The sequence below is a fragment of the Pinus tabuliformis genome, chromosome 4_2, assembly GCF_031772625.1.
Source record: "Pinus tabuliformis cultivar Carrire ecotype Pingquan chromosome 4_2, CPIR1, whole genome shotgun sequence".
Lineage (NCBI taxonomy): Eukaryota > Viridiplantae > Streptophyta > Pinopsida > Pinales > Pinaceae > Pinus > Pinus tabuliformis.
The window spans coordinates 79,179,003-79,201,247 of NC_142304.1; the positions used below are offsets into that span (position 1 = coordinate 79,179,003).

Below are 22,245 nucleotides of genomic sequence, written 5' to 3' on the forward strand. Positions count from 1 at the left end.
CGACCCACTCTCGAGCTGCTCCCGCCTGGAGCGCGGATTGGGAGCGGGTTCGAGGGGGGGCGCTCCCCCGCAACTCTGGTTTAGGAGCACCAACTCCAAGGACACCAATCCTTCCAATTTTGAGGCACCAACCCCAAGGGCTCCGACCCTATAGTTTTGCTTTGTCAAGAAATGTTTTGATTGTATTACACTGCTCTCAAAATCTTCTTCACTGTGTTCTGTCAATCTACAGCTTCACTTCTACATAAATGACAACCTGTATTCATATGGAGTCTTCACAATTCTTCATATTGCCCAAACAGAGTCTGCAAAGTTACCTCATGATGATTTCAAATAGCCATCATGATCTACAATAGTCTTCACACAACTTCAATGTGTCTACAATGAATTGCACTAAGCTCTGCACGAAAACAACTCTCTGTTTCAAGCCTTTGTTCTCACTGTCATGGTAAATGCTTCAGGAGTAACTGCTTCAGGAGTGACTTCTTTAAAGGAGTGATTGTCGCAGTTTCATATTGTGTGTTCAATTAAAAACAACCCTGTTCATACTTAGATAACCTTCTTAGATCCGCAAAGCATCCTTTTGAACTGTTATCTCAATCATTGTCAAACACAGGTCTGAGCTTTTCAATAAATAACCCAGTCAACAGAATGTTCGACCTTTGGCTTCCTCCTTCTTCCGCTGGACCTTTCGGCTTCCTTCTTCGCTCGCTCGCCCTTCAGCTTCCACTTTCGTTCGCTTGACCTTTGGCTTCCCTTTTCTTTCGTTGGACCTTTCAACTTCCTTCCTCGCTCGCTCGACCTTCGGCTTCCACTTTCGTTCGCTCAACCTTTGGCTTCCTTTTTCGCTCGCTTGACCTTTGGGTTCCTTTCTTCTACTACCTCACGTTCACGAGTTGTGAACTGTCCTTCTTATCTGTGATAGATGCCCGATTCACCTGCTTGAAGTGAAGCGTTTAACTTGTATTTATATGAGTCTCACCAATAACCAAAAGACACATTCATTGGGAGGAGAGGCTGACTTATGAGTTCGAATACTGAAATTATATTGAAGAGTCTTTCATCCATAGACTTGATTATTCACGAAAACCATATAAGAGAGGCTATACCCACAGGGAGATCCCACATGCCACGTCACTACCTCAATCGCAATCGCTACTTTTGAAGGTCTTTTACAAGTCGTGCCCATAACATAGTCGATGGTCGATTGCCCCTACTGGGTGCGATATTATATTAAACTGTTTTGATAAACCCGTTGGGTCCACCAATTTATCACAATCATAGTTTTATAAGACTCCTGCAATTGCAACTTTATGAAAATCAACATTAATCGAGGTCCCACACGTCACGTCATGGCTTAATCCCGCAATTGCAACTTCACGAGAATCCCGCAATCGCAACATTCAATAGCACTGATATTCACATATCACCCCATGGCGGATGCGATATTTAATAAACTATTTTGATAAGTCCGTCAGGTCCACAACTCTATCACAATCAGCAGTTTGACATTCCTTTGAACTTTGCGATTACTGCGGATGCGATATTTAATTAAGCCATGCTATAATGGTGCAGCGGGTTCGCAATGCTATCGCAATCAATGGTTCGGGGGTTTATCACAACCGACAGTTTGGGGTGACAACCCTTTATAACTTGCGATATGAAAGTTTTGATAGGCGGATGCGATATTACATTAGGGTTGTTACCATACATTGATCGGGTTTGCATATTATATCGCAATCGGAGTTTTAATGTGACAAGCCTTCATAACTTGCGACGCAAAGGTTCTGATACGGCAGATGCGATATTACTTAGGGCATGTAGTAATGGCACCATCGGTTCCACAATGCTCCTCCGATATCGTTGTTTTCTTTCTTTAGACTCTTACTCTTGGCTTGGATTTCTTGTGGCTTCTCGTTCCTGTGATTTCCGTTGGCTACTCTTTGATGACTTCCGATAGCTCTTCTTCCAATAGCTCTTACCCTTGGGCATATGCGATAACCTGCTTCTCTTGCTCTGTTAACTTGCTTCTTTGATGGCTTTCAATAAACTCTTCATCTTACTCTTTGACTTCACAATGGCTTCTCCTCTTTATTCTTTCTCTTTCTCTTCTGATGGTTTCCGATATCTTTCCTCCTAGGTTCCACTATTTCTATTACGTCTGTATTCAATCCTTGGATCCTCCATGAGCAGTATTATGATCAATGGGCATCAATGGGAAACCACACATGTCACAAGAATTTTCCATCACAAACACTGCCATATTGACATCAATGACAACCTAGATTAACAATCTCCCCCTTTGTCATTGATGACAATATTCTTCTTCTCTCCCCCTTTGACATCAATGGCAAAGGAGTGCACAAGGACTCCCCCTATCGAACTACTCCCCCTGTCAAATTGCTTCTGTTCTTTATGAATATAATATTTTTATGGGTATGTTACTCCCCCTGTCGTGGTGCTCTTCTTTTTACTCAAGATAGAAGGATTGTTGCCTCATCATCAGCTAGCACATTATCCCCTCTTCATGTCTTAGAACTTATTCATCATGACTTCAACGGTGCTTAAAGATGCTCCACTTCAATGCTTCAAAACAGACTCCAACTAGTCATACACTAAATGTCCAGGTCCAATTTTTTTTATGCTTCTACACCGTATTCTGTTGTCTCCATAGTCAGAATTAAGAGGCGTTCACAGTCCGAATCAAGAGAAAATGCCACTGAAATTGTCATTCTCACTATCTTTCTTCAAATCAGGATTCCTTTGTATGTCTGTGCTTCTCCTTAAGTTACAAAGATATATTCGACATCATGACATTCTCCCCCTTTTTTTTAATATCTAATCCGTGACTGTCTTTTGAATTCTTTCTACGGGTTGACAACTTTTTGCAATGCTTCAATTATGCTAGATTCTTCCAACTGCTCTTACTTCAAGCTCCATTCCCAAATGTGTTTGTTTGTTTGAAGGTTACCTCTATTATTGTCCTTGATTTACCTGTTCTCACATCATATCCCTGAGTCGAGACATTCAACTTCTGTAATACCAACAACATAGTTATTTTCCCTACATCTCTAGCATTGGATGGCCTTCTCTTCTACTCCAATTTATCCTTAGTGATCAAGTGGAAAACATCTTCAACAACAGTCCAAAGAATGGTTACAAGATCATGTTCTTCAATGTAGTGCTCCTGAGAAATGATGTTTATCAAAGAATTATTGTTAATATAGCTCATCAAGGATTTCACAAGGACCCTTTCACGAATAGCTTCTGCAATAATGATCAAGAATCACAAGCTCCCCCTAACTGTATGCATCATCTCTTTTGGCAGAGTCTTCCCATCAAATGCTTAGATTGTCAAAAATCAGGTCAATAACATGTGTTGTTGGCTGGAGAGTTCAAGGGACTTTCGGATTGTATTTTCTTCCTTCTCCATACTTGTGTAACTTTATTATCTGGCATAGTTCTAGCTTGAGAAGGTGCCCAAATCAAGTTACAATTACGTGCCATATGACCAATGTTATGACGCTTGAAGCATTCTATGTTGTTCATGAATGAGAATTCATAACTTCTTCTTGCGAAATTGCTTCTTGGATATTGACGGGGATCATTATAAGCCCTACAATCTTTTGCCATGTGTCCAAAGTTTGTACAAGAATAACAATAACCAAGAAATAAACTTTGGTACCTAGGAGATTGAGATTTCCTTGATGTACTTGTGAAGCCTTTCTGCCTTGGGATTCCTTGATAATATTCATCGCCTTTTGTATTCTTGACATCATCTGCAAGTCTTCTTGGAGCGGGATTTCTTCCATTGTTGCCTTGACTCTTCTCCTTGCCTTTGCTGGAACTGGGAGCATCAACATTTCTTTCTGGCTTCCTCACATCCTTTTTGTTCGAAGTATGGCCACCCTTGCTTGAGGATTCACCTTCATAACCAAGACCTGATTTATCAAATGGAGATCTTTGATGGCTAAGCATGTCATCCAAGGCTTGAGAGCTCTTCAAGATTTTGTCCATCCCTTCAACCTTTTTCCTGAGGGAGACAATCTCTTCTTCCAATCTTTCACAATCATTATTCTTCTTAGCAAGTTGTTTCTCAGTTTCTTCCTTGATACGAGTAGCTTCATTTTCTTCTATTTTAAGGGAGATGATATCTGATTTCATTATGAAAATTTCTTCATTTTCCTTAGCTAGACTGCTCTCCATTTCTTCCTTGATCCTTGTAGCTTTACATGTTTCGACCTTGAGAAGGTTGATGTCGGATTTTAGTTTGAAGATCTCTTCATCCTTTGCTTTTAGTTGGTATATCATGGTGTTTCTCTCCTTTTCTACTTCATCAACTTGTCCTCCTATGATTACCAATGCTTCCATTGTCTTCTCAGCTCCTTGTGCTAACTTTCTTGCTTCCTGTAGTTGTGATCTAAGGGAGGAGACCTCTTCTTTGTATTGACCAATCTCTGCTTCAAGTTTGTTCAAGCTCTGGTGCCTTTGTTCAAGGTGGCTTGACAAGTTATCTTCCTGTTTCTTTGCTTTATCCAATTGATTTGTCATGGATATGACTTCTTCATGATGCTTTCTTTTGTTTTGATGAAATTCCTCCTTAAGCTTGGCAACCTCTTCATCCCTTTCTTGTACTTGAAGCTTGACAAGGTCAACTTTCTTCCTTGTTTGGTCTTGGTCACCAGCTAGTGCTTTCTTATTAAGTTCCTTGTTTTCCTTTTTCAAATTGATAGTCTCTTCCATGGCAGCCATAAGTTTAGTGAGGAGACCTTCTTCAAAATCTTTTTCATTCTATTCATCTTCTAGGTCTTCTTTAGCCTTGATGTCATCATTCTCATTTTCAGCTTCTATGATGGGTTCAGGATTTCCTTCTTGGTTTCCATCATCTTCTTGACTAGTAGTCATAGTCAATGCTCCTTTTGAGTGAAGGTCATGAAGTGTGTCCCATATACCCTTTGCTGACAAACATTTTCCTAAATTGTTCTTTATAGAATCAAGTAGCCCATTCAAGATTGCTTTCATTGCTCTTGTATTATGTTCCTTGGATTCTACATCCATCATGCTACCAATAATCACCAATTTCCAAACTTCAATGCCTTGAGTCTTTAAGAAATTCCTCATTCTTGCTTCCCATATATCATAGTTTCCATTGAACCATGGAGCCTTCACAAATTGATTGACTTCTATTTCAGTGGTAGAGGGAGACACATCTTTAGGAGGATTGGAGACTTTCTTCCTTGGCTTCCCCATTTGTGTTCTAATGATCAACTTTCAAGCTGTTAGGCTTTGAGTGAAGGTACTCGCTCTGATACCAATTGTTGGAAATATTGATTGGGTGGGGGGTGAATCAATATTCCTTTTCAATTGTTATTTTTACCAGTTAAATCATTTATATTTAGAACACAAAATGAACAATAAGAATAAATGCTTTTATTAATATAATCTTTACAATAAATCAGGTACAATATATATAAGGCTCCAACCTGTTGCCAAGCACCAACTTGGTATTTTGTGAGGCTCCAACCTCTAGGGCACTAACCATATCTTCTCAAGGCACCAACCTTGTGTTTAGGAGCACCAACTCCAAGGACACCAATCCTTCCAATTTTGAGGCACCAACCCCAAGGGCTTCGGCCCTATCTTGTCAAGGCACCAACTCCAAGGACACCAATCTATCCAATTCTGAGGCACCAACCCCAAGGGCTCCGACCCTATAGTTTTGCTTTGTCAAGAAATGTTTTGATTGTATTACTCTGCTCTCAAAATATTCTTCACTGTGTTTTGTCAATCTACAGCTTCACTTCTACATCAATGACAGCCTGTCTTCATATGAAGGAGTCTTCACAGTTCTTCATATTGCCCAAATAGAGTCTGCAAAGTTACCTCATGATGATTTCAAATAGCCATCATGATCTACAATAGTCTTCACACAACTTCAATGTGTCTACAATGAACAACACTAAGCTCTGCACAAAAACAACTCTCTGTTTCAAGCCTCTATTCTCGGTGTCACAGTAAATGCTTCAGGAGTGACTACTTCAGGAGTAACTACTTCAGGAGTGACTTCTTTAGAGAAGTGACTATCGTAGTTTCATATTGTGCGTTCAATTAAAAACAACCCTGTTCATAGTCAAATAATCTTCTTAGATCCGCAGAGCGTCCTTTAGAAATGTTATCTCAATCACTGTCAAACACAGGTCTGAGCTTTTCCATGAATAACCCAATCAGCAGAATGTTCGACCTACGGCTTCCTTCTTTTTCTGCTGGACTTTTCAGCTTCCTTCTTCGCTCGCTCGACCTTCGACTTCCACTTTCGTTCACTTGACCTTTGGCTTCCTTTTTCTTCCGCTAGACCTTTCGACTTCCACTTTCGTTCGCTCAACCTTTGGCTTCCTTTTTCATTCACTCGACCTTTGGGTTCCTTTCTTCTCCTACCTCACATTCACGAGTTGTGAACTGTCCTTCTTCTTTGTGATAGATCCCTAATTCACCTGCTTGAAGTGAAGCGTTTTAACTTGTATTTATACGAGTCTCACCAATAACCAAAAGACACGTTCATTGGGAGGAGAGATCGACTTATGAGTTCGCATATTAAATTATATCGAAGAGTCTTTCATCCATAGACTTGATTATTTACGAAAACCATATAAGAGAGGCTATACCCACAGGGGGATCCCACATGCCACGTCACTACCTCAATCGCAATCGCAACTTTCGGAGGTCTTTTACAAGTCGTGCCCATAACATAGTCGATGGCTGATTGCCCCTACTGGATGCAATATTATATTAAATTGTTTTGATAAACCCGTTGGGTCCACCACTTTATCACAATCGTAATTTTATAAGACTCCCGCAATTGCAACTTTATGAAAATCCACATTAATAGAGTTCCCCACACGTCATGTCATGGCTTAATCCCGCGATCGCAACTTCACGAAAATCCCGCAATTGCAACATTCAATAACACCAATATTCACATATCACTCCATGGCGGATGTGATATTTAATAAACTATTTTGATAACTCTGTCGGGTCCACAACTCTATCACAATCGGCAATTTGACATTCCTTTGAACTTTGCGATTACTGCAGATGCGATATTTAATCAAGCCATGCTATAATGGTGCAGTAGGTCCACAATGCTAGCGCAATCGGTGGTTCGAGGGTTTATCGCAACCAACGGTTCGAGGTGACAACCCTTTATAACTTGCGATATGAAAGTTCTGATAGGCGGATGCGATATTACATTAGGGTTGTTACCATACACTAATCGATTCCGCATATTATATCGCAATCGGAGTTTTAATGTGACAAGCCTTCATAACTTGCGACGCGAAGGTTCCGATACAGCGGATGCGATATTAATTAGGGCATGTTGTAATGGGACCATCGGTTCCACAATGCTCCTCCGATATCGTTGTTTTCTTCCTTTAGACTCTTACTCTTGGCTTGGATTTCTTGTGGCTTCTCGTTCCCGTGATTTCCGTTGGCTACTCTTTGATGACTTTCGATAGCTCTTCTTCCAATAGCTCTTACCCTTGGGCATATGCGATAACCTACTTCTCTTGCTCCAATAACTTGCTTCTTTGATGGCTTTCGATAAACTCTTCATCTTACTCTTTGGCTTCACGATGGCTTCTCCTCTTTACTCTTTCTCTTTCTCTTCTGATGGTTTCTGATATCTTTCCTCCTAGGTTCCACTATTTCTATTATGTCTATATTCAATCCTTGGATCCTCCATGAGAAATATTATGATCAATGGGCATCAATGGGAAACCACACATGTCACAAGAATTTTCCATCACAAACACTGCCATATTGAAATCAATGACAACCTAGATTAACAAGAAAATCAGAAAGGCAAAAAGATTTTCTTATACTTGATAATTACTTGTGATGTTCTTGATTTCTTATTAGGTTTCTTTATATCTTCTTTCTTTTATTTCATCAAGCAATTACCAAAGCAATAGCACATACATCAATGGACACCAGATATAGGCACACAACTAGGGGAAAACCCCTCTCTAGGGGAAAACTCAGTCAATAATTCTTCCTTCAATAGTTTTCCTGAGATATTCCAAGACTCTAGACCTTGACACAAACTTTCCTCCACACCAAGTCAGCCTTCTTCTATGATTGCAGATGATCCTACTTGACCTGGCAGCAATAGCAGCACTTTCTTGGACCCAGCAACTTTGACCTTGCTTTGGAGACTTCGATCTTCACTGAAAGACTTCAATCTTCACTTAGAGACTTCGATCTTGGCCCAATACAGCTTCTTGAGGCAGCAACATCAACTTCGACCTATACTTGATTTGGCAACAGGAACATGCAGCAACTGCCTATGACATCAACAAGAGAACTTCGATCTTCCAAACTAGGGCACGAGAGAGAGAGAGATAGATGCACCAAAACTTCGATTTTCCTTCCTTCCTTCTCCTAGACCAAACTCGCACTTCTTTTGCCTTCTTTCCTCCACTTCGCACTTTTTCCCAGCTTCAAGAGATATCGAACTTGCTTGAGTTGATTGTGCTCCAAATGGAATTCGAACTGCTTCATATATAGCCTTTGGGTGAGGTCGAATAGCCTTCCTTGAGGCCGACTTGATCATCTTAAGGCCGACTTGGTGTGGAGGTAACATAATTCATATTTGACTCAATACTTAACCTTTTTACATGATTCAAAAGCCCAAGAAGGGTCTCTTTAAAAGTACAATGACTATTGACTTAGAATAAATCCTAGAAGTTCTCAATGGGGACTTTGACCTAAAACATGATGACCCAAGCATGAAACTCATGCTTTAATAAGTTATAATAATAATAATAATAAAATATTTTCTTTATTCTTTTGACAAGTACACTACATGATGACTTCAAATACATTAATGAAGACTGAACTTAGTTACATTTCCCAACAGGGGATTCTCAGACACTCCCAAGGTGCTCCCTTGATGCTCCTTAGATGCTTCCTAGATGCTCCCTCATGGTAATGTTAAAAATTAAAAATAAAGGAGAATGTCACTTCTACATAAATTTTTAACATTACCATGAAATGACTCAGGATGTTTGAGAGTGGTTCTAGCCTCATCAAACTTCATATTGAGAAAATAAAATTTCATATCATATTCAAAATTCAGCAGACTTAACAATTTTCAGGAATTCAGGATCAATGGGATTGTGGCATTTCATTAGATTATATCATGTATGAGAGTATGTGATTGGCATTTAATCAAGAGCACCAAGCCCTATATGTATCCTAGTGTTGGTGGTGTTCATTGTTGAACTCCTATGTCATGCCCTTAACAAAAAATTACGTTTCAATAAGTCAAGATCATCGATCAAGCATGTTAATATTTTTCTACCATATTTTTAGGCTTGGATTAGGTTGTTTGATCAAAATTGGGCAATGTTGACTAATATCTCTAGATAATTGAGGTAGAGGCAAAGGCTAGACAAGAGGAGAAGAATCTAGATTCTAGATGGTTGATGCATCTAGATGGTTGATGCTCAAATAATTAATCATTAATGTACAATGGATGTCATATCTATCTTGATTTATGTACAAATATGCATGTTTCCATATCTTCTACAACTAATTTGGTATTTTGGATGTTTTTTATAATATAAAGTTATAAACGCAAAAAAAAAAAAAAAAAAAAAAAAAATAATATATATATATATAGTAGACACTTCCGAGATGCTTCGCTTCCTAGATTTTTGGGAAATGATGCTTCCGCAGATCCGCTTCCAAAAAACATCCCCACTTCGTGCAACATTGGTTGAGACCTAGGGTTTGAGTTTTAAGGTTGACGCAAACAGTGACAGTTGACAACAGGTTTCTAAATCAGGGTTTTGATTATTAGCATTGTTGGGTTCATCTCATGAATATTGTGTTGTTGATTTTGCTGGATAGGATTATGGTTGAAGATATGGATCATTGTACTCTCTTTTGTTGAATCATTTAATGACAATCTAATAAGAAGAAGAATTTGAAAGGGCTTTCCCTATAGTGGGTTTTGCCCTAGTCTCCGACCAATCCTAGTGTCTCTATGCGTGAATGTTTTTCTTCTATTGTTCTTTTATGTGTCTTTACATTGATGATGACATTGTTCTTTCTATATAGTTGCATATGTTGTTGAATAATGATGTAAATCTGAATAAGGATGCTTTAGGGTGAATTTATTATGTAAAAGAAGAAATGCAATTATCAAACAAAGAACAAAATAGACCTAATAAAAATTTAACAGCAAGCCTTCTTGATGATGACGTCTTGGATGAGGAGGTGTTACGTGGAGATGCACCTGTGGATTTCAATGATGTCACTTGGAGTAAGGAGAACTCTTGGACCCACTTTGTCACTTGTTTGATGGAGATGTCCACTTATGGAGGATGACTTCAAGTTGGAGAGCCTTTCCTCCCACATCTGCGAAGGATTTATGACATTTCATTATGATTATCTATTTGTAAAGCTATCATTAGGTTTCCTTATCACCTATTAGACTTGTCGAGTGCTTTAAGCAAATTTTTAGGGATTTTCATTGTAAATTACAGAAAAGTGAATTGGTTTCCCTCACATAAATAAAGGGAAGTCTGTTTCTTTTGGATCATGTTCACACATACTCATTTCTCTTCTCTTGAGAGACTGCACATTAGTGATTTCTCTTGTTCTATTGGAAGCAATGGCTAATTAGAGTGTGAATTGTGATGGGAAGTGTATTTATTGCACGGAGAGACTATCTTGTGGATTGATGAAGTGATTCTTGGTTGAATGGTGTATGTTTAATGCACTTTTTTCCATTCTCTCTCTCCAAGTTCTTGGGTTGGGCTTCCCACCTTTCTAGTCTTGGACAAACTCACGTAGTGTTTTATATCATCGTACATTTGTCACAATTTTATGCATATGTTCTAATGTTATACTCATGTATGTTTCTTTGTTATCATTTTTGGCATTTTCTAGGAGTTGCACTGGCACTCCCACATTGTATCTATACTAGTTGTACTCTTCAATCCTATTGGCCTAGTTTTATGGTCATTTGTCAGACACTAATAAATGCTGTTACATGCTTAAAAAATGTGAAAATTGCATCTGTGGAGTAAAGAAGATATCAGATAATCTTAGGCATTCAGCATACATCTTACTTTATTAATTAATGCTCAAAATAGACTAGAATGTAATGCATTTAAATGTGCAGTTATAAAACAGGATTGTACAACACACTGCTTTCAATGTCAATATGGAAAAGCTATGTACCGCATGTCTCGAGCATTTTAGTGGTATTCAGATGTATTTAGTATTCAGCAACATTTGGGTACATTTGGGTACATTTGGACACTCTTTATGCCAATTGTAAAACACTTCTATATCCCAAAATCAAGCACTTCAGCATAGTGGTGGAAACTTGAAAGTAATTGAAAATGTTAATTTCAAGTTTCCTAAAACGTCCTTTCTATTAACTGATTCCAAGGATATGGATTTACACATGCGTACTGCATACCTTGCAAGTAACAGACATATCTGCATACACACTAAGAATAGGACTTCTGCCAAAAAAAAAGGATAAATTTCTATTAGTGAGATTACAAGCTCCCATAAATACATCTGAATACTAAAATTATGGCTGTCATTTCTATCTTGATGTAAAATGATACTTGCAAGTGATCATACACAAGGAGATAAAAGAATTGGAACTTCTGAATCAATAAATCCTATTAAACTTCATGTGTATCAGAACAGAATATGTATCTTATATGAGAAATATACACAAGTGCTTATAATGACACTGCAAAGCACAGCTACCAGGCACAAGAGTTGGCAATACATAGATTGAAAATACAAGGAAAGGTGTCAACTTTTGAGATGCAAGAAACCAGTGAAAATATACCAATAAATGCAGTAGACTGTAGCATAATGCCTGTTGTATGCATTGATTATGCATGTCTCAGCTGAGAACGAAACTTGAGGTCGTAACAAATAAGGTACTTTGACTTAATAATAATTTAGATTATTGGTTTGCTATATTACAATGAATATTTGCTTCCTTTATTTATGTCTGTTCCTCCATTTCAGCTTTAAGATCTAAAATCTAATTTTCATCAAAACAGAGACCTCCAAACATTAGAATCATGCAAATAATCCTAGAAATATGAGATGATTACTTACAATTCAATGGAGTCATATCAATTCCTTTTGACATTTTAACATACTTTATTAGAAAACAAAGTTCAACCCTATAAAGCTTTTCAACACCACCTAAGTGAAAGGATACTATCTGTGAATACCTGCTAAACAATAAATGATCATATGTGTTTTTCAGTTTTCTATCAAACCTGTAAACAAAAGACAAAAGTATCAAGAAAATGAGAAAGCTGATAATAAAGAAAACTAACCAAATCCTGAATGAATGCTTTCATCAAGCATGCACCATTACATCCGAGGATTGGCTATCTGCATTAATCATAAAATAAATGCATGTGTTATGCAATAATGGATTCGTAACTTACCAAATGTGGACGTTGATTACAGGAACTCCTACTAACTTTTCCAGTTTCTTAAAGTAGGAAACCTCTTTCCACTCTTGGGGTAAAACAAGCTTTAAGATGTCAACTATTTCATACACAAAAACAAATTTTCCAAGCCAAAAAAAGGTTCAGAAAGTGTCCTCACCAACTAAGATACGTAATGCAAGGAAAACACACATCCTCTATACTATTCTCAAGTTATCACTCTTACCAGGCATTGCTGATACATAAACATCTCCTTCAACAATGTCTCCATTAGCCAGAAGAAAGTGTTTCACCGTGCCATCATTATTAAGCTCAATCTTTTGTAGTCGAGAATTTAACTGAAGCTGACCACCTAAGGATTGGACATGATCAACAATTGGTTTGCATAACCTCTCAGGCGGATTTCCATCTAGAAAAGCCATCTTTGATCCATGTTTTTCCTGTTTCAAATATGCAAAGGCCTAGAATATATATTACACTGCACAGTAACTTCTCTTAAACACTCCTAACTTGGCTAGCTTTCTTAACACATCAATAATTTTTTCAGTCACATATGCTCTGAGAATTCTATATGTTTAAGCAGATTATCCTGTTTGTTGTAAGATATTGTTCAATACTTCTATATGGAACCTTCACATTTTTAACATAATTCAAAACATCTATAATGGTTATTATTCTTCACTTCCAATGTGTTATTTGATCTGGAAGAGAGAATCACTGCTGAGCAAAAAAGAAGACATGTAATTGGTTTTCTTGCTCTTGTTGCAAATGCAATTTGTATTGAATTGAGATTAACCTCCTTGTTGCAATATATAAAAATCTACAAAACATCTTACAAGAACTTATGACTATCCTAAGACCAAATCCTTAAAATGAAATAAACACTAAAAGAGACTACAGTTATATTAATGGACCTGAAGGAAACGGTTCAAGGCTATCAAAATGCATTGCATTGAAAGCTCCTCGGGATTGATAAAATTTAAAGCTTTTGACATTGCTACAAATACTTCATCGCTGACTCGATCTGGTACACCCTGCAATTCCCAAAGTAAAAATGTGAGTGATCCATTATGAGCAAGAAACAGAATAGCAAGAATCAAATAATCAAAAGTACCTACTATCACAGATGTCTATTAGACTTCAGACAACCATGAAGGAAATCTAACATCTCACAATGCACTCCAAAAATAAAGAAGCCAACGGAAAAACCTAAGAACATGAAAGCCAAATAAAAACAATTACAGTCAATTAAATGACCCACTTGAATCTGTTCTCAAGGCAGCCAACAGTTCAGTTGAATTGTACAAAAATAGCTCAACAAAACTTTCACATCTTCTTTTACACTAATGTGCATTATAAGCAAAATCTCTGCCTTGACAGGCACACAGTATTTCAGATGCTAAAAATTGAGCTGAAGTGGCACAATATCATCAAAATAATATTCATAACAAGACCCGCACCAAAACATCAAAGCCCAATTTCTATGGGCCAGGAAATGTATAGTTCAACCATTAACCATTTGTCTTTCCTTTTCCCTTTAGAGTATTGAAATAGTGAATAACAGTGTTCCCAGGAGCTCAGCTGAGAGGCAAACATAAAAAAAGAAGAATTGTAAATATAAATTTGTGAGTTTTCAGAAATAATACAAAAGATATATATTGTCAAGGGTCTCTTTCTTTTTCAGACTTCATCAAAGTCTTCATATCTTTCATGGAGATATCCTAGTCAAATCCTATAGTTCTAGGATGTTGATTGCCTTCTTCATGGTTGCATATTGCATGATCTCTTTCCTTCTTTCTTCACACATTTTCTTCCCAGGAACTTTTAATCAGAGTTCCTCCAATCTCTGTCAACCATCTCATATTTCATATGAGGACATATTATGTTGATTTCATCTAGTTAGTATGTGGCCCAAGCCTTGCTGCATCCTTTAAGGAGGAGATCCTTTCTTTTGATCATGCTCTCGAGATAGAGCATTTATCATGCTACCTGCAACCATATAACATGACTTTACAATATCGAATACAAGCATACATACCTCATTTTTCTTTTAGGTCATCCAGACTTCCTTCAGTAGCTTCCTTGATTGAAAGAACTGCAATCCCTTGATCTGCTTCACCTCTTTTGTCATCATACCATCATCCCATGAATTCCCACTAGATGGAATCCTTGATGAAACCCTTGCTTCCTTTTGATTTATGAACCTTCCGATGAAGATTCCAATAGAGGATCTTGAGTATCCTCATCTAGCAAATGTTTCCTTTTGATTGATGTATGATGAGTTTTGTGCTAGATGACCTTTTTCTTCTTTTTCCCATAAGTGCCACTTATGCTTCTAATGAAATTACCAAGAGCTATATCCTTTCATAGACTTCTATTTCAGCTATTTTTCTATGATCATGAGCTCTTGCTTTTAATGCTTCTATGATGCCATGATGCATCCTATCATTTTCCTTAGTGATTCATGATAGCCATATCTTACAACAGAAAACTTGAAAACAGGAACTTGAAAAGAACTAGGTGAGGAAGACTATCTCAATCACAGTAGAGATCTTTTACTTCCTCTTTCTTGGACTTCTTCTTTTCAGCTTCCTCCACTTCTTCGGTAATATGGGCTTCTTCTCTACCTCTTTTGTTATTGTCCTTCTTGAGCTTCGGACAATTTCTTTTGTAATGCCCATATTCCTGACATCCATAGCATTGAATTTTAGCCATGTTCTTCTTCTTTTTTTCTAAGGACCAAATTTTACTAGACTTTCCTCTTCTCTTTGGCATAGCAGCATATGCTCGATTTTTCTCATTTGATCCCACATCAGTGTTTGTCTTCAGTCTGGTTTCTTCAATTTTGCATAGAGACCATAGATCCTGGAATGGAGTAGCTTCCTTCTTCCCATAAATACTTGAAGTAAAGCTGCCCCACTCCTCTGATAGTGCATTTAGTACTACAATGGTCATCTCCTTGTCAGACATTATTTCACCCAAATCTTGAAGTTGATCCCTTATTTCAGATATCCTCATAAAGTATGAGGCTATTCCTTCTTCTTTTGATATCCTTAGCTTGTAGAGTTCTTGCCTTAGAGAGATATCTTCTCCTGCAGTGCTTACAGAAAACAACTCTATCAATTTGTCATATATTTCTTTTGAGGTGTCGAGTTTAGATACATATGGAATGAAGGGATTCTTGATGGATTCTATGAGAATCCTTTGAGCCCTCACTTCCCCTTTCATAAACTTTGCAAGTTCTTGAGCATCTTCTTTCGATGGTTTGGTGATAGATCCTTTGACATGATCCATAACCTCATTTTCAACGAGATTCATATATGTCCTCTTCTTCCATGCAAGATAGTTTGAATCCCCTACCAATTTGTTTCTTTCCTTGCAAAAAGACATTTTGACGGATTAGACATAAATATACTTACTTGTGAAGATGCTTCTTTCACTTGTTGCCTCCTTGAATTTGATGATGATATAGTTAATAGAAAACTTCTCCTTAATGAAGATAGTTCTCTTCAAGAATGATCCTTGTCCCCACAAAGAGGGAGATCACTTTAGATCCTATGTTGATAATGATGACTTCTTAATGTCTTGATGCTTCTTGGATGATATTCTTCAATGGTAAGGTCCTTGCTTCAACGAGAGTAAATTGCCTTAGAATTTTTGAAGATGATGACAACGTCCTTGATCTTGCTTCTTTAGGATGAATAGTCTTCAAGAAACTTTGATTTGTAAGTCCCTTCAACTTGAGTAGGGTCTTTGTGGTCTTTTTCTTTGATGATCACTTGAGTGAGGATCCCAGAACTTCTTTTGGTGAATACTTCTTCTTTGATCTAGGGTTTTGACACTTCTTTGTAGATCTTGACTTCAAGATGATCTTCTAGATCCGCTTTGATGCCTTCCTCAAGATTTGGTCCTTGAATGCTTGAGTGTCCCTTGATGAGATGCTCTTTCCATGATTTTGTCACCTTAGCTCTGAAACCATGTTGAGAAATCTAGGCCATGAAGATTAGTTGATTTCTCTTGTAATGATAATTGCTTGTGAATGCTTTTACTTATTTAGATTAGGATCTTCTCTTGAGTTAGATTATTATAGTATTCTTCTTCATCAAACAACTACCAAAGCATAAATAATAAAGATATAAGAGACACGGAATATAAGCAGTGAGCCAGGGCCAAAACCTCGCCAACTTGAGAGGAAAACCCAAACAAATTCTTCTTCTTATAGACACTTCAATTGACAAATATGAAGACCAAGACCCTTGACCTATTTAACCTCTCCAAGACCAAGTCACAAGACCTCTTAGTTTAACGTCTTCTTTCTTGAGTCAACGATGGTTAAACTGCTTGCTTCTCCTTCCTTCTCGGCTATCCTTCAGATCTCAGCTTCTTGAATCAAACCTACAACCCTCTACCTCTTCAGAAACCCTATTTGCAGCACGTGTGATGAATGTTGACCTACTTTTGCACATTGTTACCACTTTGCTTGGATGGGGAGACTTTCTTCTACACTTCGGCTTGATGAATGTGATGGCTTCTCCCTTGATTCAGCTTCTAGAGTGACCTTACTAGCCTCGGCCCTCCTTTGCAGCAGACTATACTAGATTCTTGCACGTGTGGAGGTGTTAGCCCAAAAGCAGATCTGAAATAACCTTGGTGATGATCCTCCTTCCTTCGATTGGCTGTAGGCTTTTTTCCTTGTGAACTTCACACTTATTTCTTGCCTTTTTATACTTGACCGAAAATCTGTCTACAATTGAAGAGGTTGAGCTGCCCTATATATAGTGATTTTCCCATCAAATAAGTCGACTTCTCCTAGTGATAAGGCCGACATGCCTTTCTAGAGATATCTTTACGCCGACTTGAAGGAGTAGCTTGAGCTTGGTCTTGGAGGGTCTTTTAATGACTCGTATACATATGTAACATGCCCAATAAGGATCTTCCATACATGACATAGACTCAATTGACTTTTATGACATGATGACTAATCCTAAAGGCTCACAATGGGAGCCTTAGCTAAAACTAAAATTCCTTGATCATGAAACCCATGATTCAAGAATTACAATAAAAATTTTATTTTTCTTCTTTACATCAAATACATAAAATCATAATTACCCATGTAATTATGAAGACTGAACCTAGTTACATTTTTCAACATTCTCTTGGTTTTCTTAGCAAGGATCAAAGCCTGAAGCATTCGGCTACAAGTCTTATATCAACATCCTTGTATGTTATGTTTTCGCTCTGATCTGGCAAGCTATTTGAATTATTTATGATCTTGCATTCCACAGTATCATGGCATCTACGGCTCTCACTTTCCATTGTAACTTGGCATCTCTGGTTCTCGCACTATGGTTTCTTTGTTCTGAAGCTCGCACTATGGTTCTGAAATTTGCATATGGTATCTCTGTTATGATCTCTCTTTGGTATTGGTATCTCTGTTATTCGTTCTTTAGCACTTGGCATCACAATTGCATTATATGTTGGCATCACAATTATGTTTGGCTATTGGCTTTCTACAGTGTGTTGGCATCAATTATATTCTACAGTGTGTATGGCTATTGGTTTCAAATTATTATATTCTACAGTGTATGGCTATTGGTTTCAAATTATATACACAATCATATGTCTCTTTGTATTTGGCATCATATGGTCTTACGGCATCGCACAGCATATGGTATGGTCTCTCGGCACATGGGCATCGCACAGTCTCATGGTCTCACTGTATATGACATCGATCTATATTATTCTACTGTATGTATGCACAGCGCATTCCTTTGATACACAGTATGTGTATTTGACACTGTATGAATGGTTCATTTGCATTATATATATGACATCATATGCAGTATTTGTTTGGCATTATAGAACAGTACATGTTTTGTATTATAGAGCAGCATGTTTTTGGCATCATAATATTGTATGTACAGTCACAATGGTGTGCATTAAGAATCTTCTTACTCCAACGATATGTTTTGTGTAGCCTTGACTGAGAGCAGTATGTCACCATATATGTAGCAGTGGTGTGAACATCATATATTTCAACAATGATAGTGATTTTGCAGTAACTACTTCATGTTGTTGATGATCTTATTAGTATTCGAATCTTGTTCACAAACGAAGTAGTGAACAAGATATGCTTAGGCCTCAAGTAGCCTGATGTGAGGGATAATGTCTTATATTATTGTACTTTGTATCACAGTTGAACAATTGATGAAATCTAATAAAATAAGAAGAATAATTCTGGGTTTTCCCCTTTGTGGGGTTTTTCCATGGTGTCTCTTTGTATGCATGCTTTTCGTCTAATGTTCCGTTGCATTACTAATGATGTTGTTTTTCTACACAATTGCGTATGTTGTAATAATGTTATAATGTTGTGGGTGAATTTGATGTATAAATGATGAAATGCAGTTATCTAAAGCAAAGAACAATCAGCACTAAGAAAAATTAACATGGTATCAGAGTTGGGCTGAAGAAAAGCCATTAAGATTATCCCTATGAAGACACTTTTAATGGAAGCAAACAAAGATGGCAGAAACCTAAAAGAATGCTAGGATTTGAAGGAAACCCTAGGCACCCTTGTTAGGGTTTGGTGGATAACATAAGATTAGGGTGTAGAAGAAACCCTAAAGTATGGCTTGGAAATGTTGAAGGCCTGAAGTCTTGAAACCCTACCTTGATAAATACAGGCACTTGTGCCAATATTAGTATAATTCTAGATTCACTCCAGGAGACAGTATCTTTGGATTGGTTGTTGATAGTTGAGGCATCTCCTCCTTTGTTGATGTTTGTTGATGACCTGTGGCACCTCATGATTAAGAAAGGACTTGGAACAATGATTCTGTGAATGGTTGCATTTCTTTTATAAACCCTTGGTGACAGGATCAAGAGGGAGTTCATATCTTCCTTCAACCCTCCTTAAGGATAATAACCTTCTAGAGTTAGTTCTTTATGACGCTGCTCCTGTTTTAAATTTACTGTTTTGATTATTGCTTAGTCTTCATGCATATTTGAGTATTTAATACTTATAACTTCCTAATGAAGTGGCGATAAGCAGATCCTTCTTAGGGATCATCTAGATACTAAGTGGTGCAGGAAAAGAGAGATAGTACAGGGAGTACTGGAAGAAGTTGGTGCAGGAAAAAGGAAGCTAAAGCAGATATGCAAGTTGACAAAGCAGCTATAGTATGCATGTGTTACAGCTGCCAATGGCAAACAAGTACTCCAAATTGCTAAAGGTATTTGAATGTTACAAGGTATGTATAATATATTGTTTCTGTGTTTTGATTTAGCTGCAATGTTGGATGGCAAGATAAACCCTGAGGTATGACAAGAATATCACCCTCATTAGTAACTTGATTCATGCATGCCAGTCTCATTCATATGTAAGTGAGTAATACATGTGGTATACTAGTACATTTTATAGTAACAGTTAATATGATCTCTTTGACAAGCATCTGACCAAACAATACATTCCATGCAACATTGATGGATATCCTGATTGTTGTCTAAGATAAATGATAGCTAGAAACATTGACTTTAATATATGGTAACTTGATATTGTTGTCAATGCTTGGTAACCCTGATGGCATCCGTGTAGTTATAATATTGATAATCAGGATTTACTAACTATCTTCTTGTTGATCTTGATAAGGCTATGATAAGTTGTAATTGCTATGATGACTTATCAACATAGTAAATTTGACAATAGGACAAAATGAATGCCCTGATGGTGTTAGACTTTAATGATTATATAATTATTTGATATTGTATGACATTAACTTTTAATGAATGTTTGATGACATGTTCATATGTGACAGTGAAACAGCTAATGATGACTTGTTATATATATGAAAGTTTGATGTAGTTTGACTCCGTGATCTGACATTTGATATATGACAGTAATATGATAGACAAGTTGATGTCTTGTTTGATGATGATTAAAGAGGCTTCCCATTCAGAGGGAGAAACCCTTGATGAGATCCCAGCATCTATTATTATTTGCAGTCAATGAATAGAAGACTTTTGATTGGAGATTAAAACAAGTCTTCTGGACTCGGTCTGATGATCATTTGATGTTGTCTTTGTTAACTAATTTTATGAGCTAACAATTCTTTGTTGACAGAATTGGTTTACCCTACATTGTATCAAGTTCCACCTCTCATATAGAAGTTCTTTTGTGACATATTGATGGATTATTATTGCTAGACATGGCGGATCCCGTGATAAGAAATCAGTTAGATGGATTCTTGTATGCACTCTAAGCTAGACGAAGCCTGATCATATATAGCTGGGATAGAGACATCTTCATGAATTAAGATGATGTTTATATATGAAACAAGCTTAAGCTTGTGCTTACTGTCTCCCTGCGTGAGAGGGAGAAAAGATGAATATGGTATTCTTTATCTTTATGTTATATATTTTTCTCTAACACTTGATGTCCTATTTGAACAGGAAAAAAAGAATTGATGCTCTCGGTAATGTATGAGGCAATGTGAATGAACTCTTCAGTAAGTTGTTTGAGCCAGTACCAGATACGAGCACTTTGATATGATTTTCATTTTCAGAAAACAAAATGGATTGACAGATGTGACCCTCCTGGGCAAGGGTTCGGGCTGATCAAGGACACTAAGCAAGCTCTTCCCCACTGTCTGAGCTCCCAGGGTGAGAAATTGAGCCGAAGCTTCTAGGGTTGAGGGAACTCTAGACAATAAGTGTGCATGATCCCTACTCTTGTAGTAGGTCGGGTATCTCCCCTATTGTCACCCATAGGGTGTGCGTGATCCTTGTCCATTTTGACAAGTTGGGTATCTCCCCCTATCTTGGTCTAGCAGAGTATACCCCAGTTGGCATCATACCCACAAGTTGAGCTTGTTGGGATTGTCCCTCCCCATCTGGCCAACGGGTTGAGGAGGCTTGGGGGTGTGTGATCCTTACCTTTGTAAATTGGGTATCTCACCCAAGCTCAGATTATGATGCAGGTGTTCTACCACTTAACTTTTTAGGGTCATGGTGGGAAGATCAGCAAATAATAGGATGGGCACAATCCTTACCATTCATGGTAAGTAGTATCCCTCCTATTATCGCTAGGCAGTAGGATAGGAGTGATGCTTACCTCATAAGCTAAGTGGCATCCCTCCTATTGTTTGTAGATTCTGGGTGGTGGCAATGGCTCCCCGATGACAATGATTCCAAGTGGTAACAGTGGCTTCCTGATGATGATGATTCCGGGTGGTAGCTTTAGCTCCCCAATGTGGTTCCAGGTTGAGCAGGGCTCCCTGATGTTGTTTTGGATTGAGCTAAGCTCTTTGATGTTGTTGTGAGTTGAGCTGAGCTCCCGTATGATGTCACATTCTTCTTAAGGTTCGAGATTGCTCAACGGATGGAGATGAGTGAGATGTGCTGAAATGAGATATGACTTAATGACAATGATAATTCTATTTTAGATGACCGTATTGATTATTGGATATAGGGTGGAAGTTGGATGCTCCCCTATGATGATCATATGGGTTGAGATGGATTCCCCTATGATGATCATATGGGTTGAGATGGATTCCCCTATGATGATTCTTCTTCTTTAAATCGAGATTGTTCAGTTGATGTTCAAAGGACAAGATGTGATGAGATGGATAGTTTTTTGATATAATGAGATGGAGGTCATGAGATTTGACCTGAAGATTAGTAGGGTTTGAGATTGTGCATTCTTCTTCTTTTTTGAGATGAAATGTATTGATGATACAACTATCTG

At 37.7% G+C, this 22,245-nt stretch overlaps 1 protein-coding gene across 11 annotated transcripts in view; it reads right to left on the reverse strand.

Annotated features, from left to right (window-relative positions):
- The window catches only part of LOC149168301 (15-cis-phytoene desaturase, chloroplastic/chromoplastic-like), a 300,807-nt gene that overhangs the window by 115,973 nt on the left and 162,589 nt on the right, over positions 1-22,245 (reverse strand). For 4 of the 11 annotated variants that reach the window (XR_016259746.1, XM_089428224.1, XM_089428226.1 and 1 more), the window contains exons 7-11: positions 13,418-13,537; positions 12,730-12,943; positions 12,501-12,603; positions 12,279-12,326; positions 11,495-11,540 (exon numbers count right to left, since the gene is read on the reverse strand). Coding sequence is in view for 10 of the 11 variants with exons in the window: in XM_089428224.1 (XP_089284350.1) it covers positions 11,495-11,540; positions 12,279-12,326; positions 12,501-12,603; positions 12,730-12,943; positions 13,418-13,537 (531 nt within the window). In the remaining variant the exon portion in view is untranslated. Of the gene's footprint in view, positions 1-10,300; positions 10,423-11,494; positions 11,541-12,278; positions 12,327-12,500; positions 12,604-12,729; positions 12,944-13,417; positions 13,538-22,245 lie in introns of all 11 variants that reach the window. The other 7 variants (XM_089428228.1, XM_089428231.1, XM_089428232.1 and 4 more) reach the window with 4 other exon arrangements.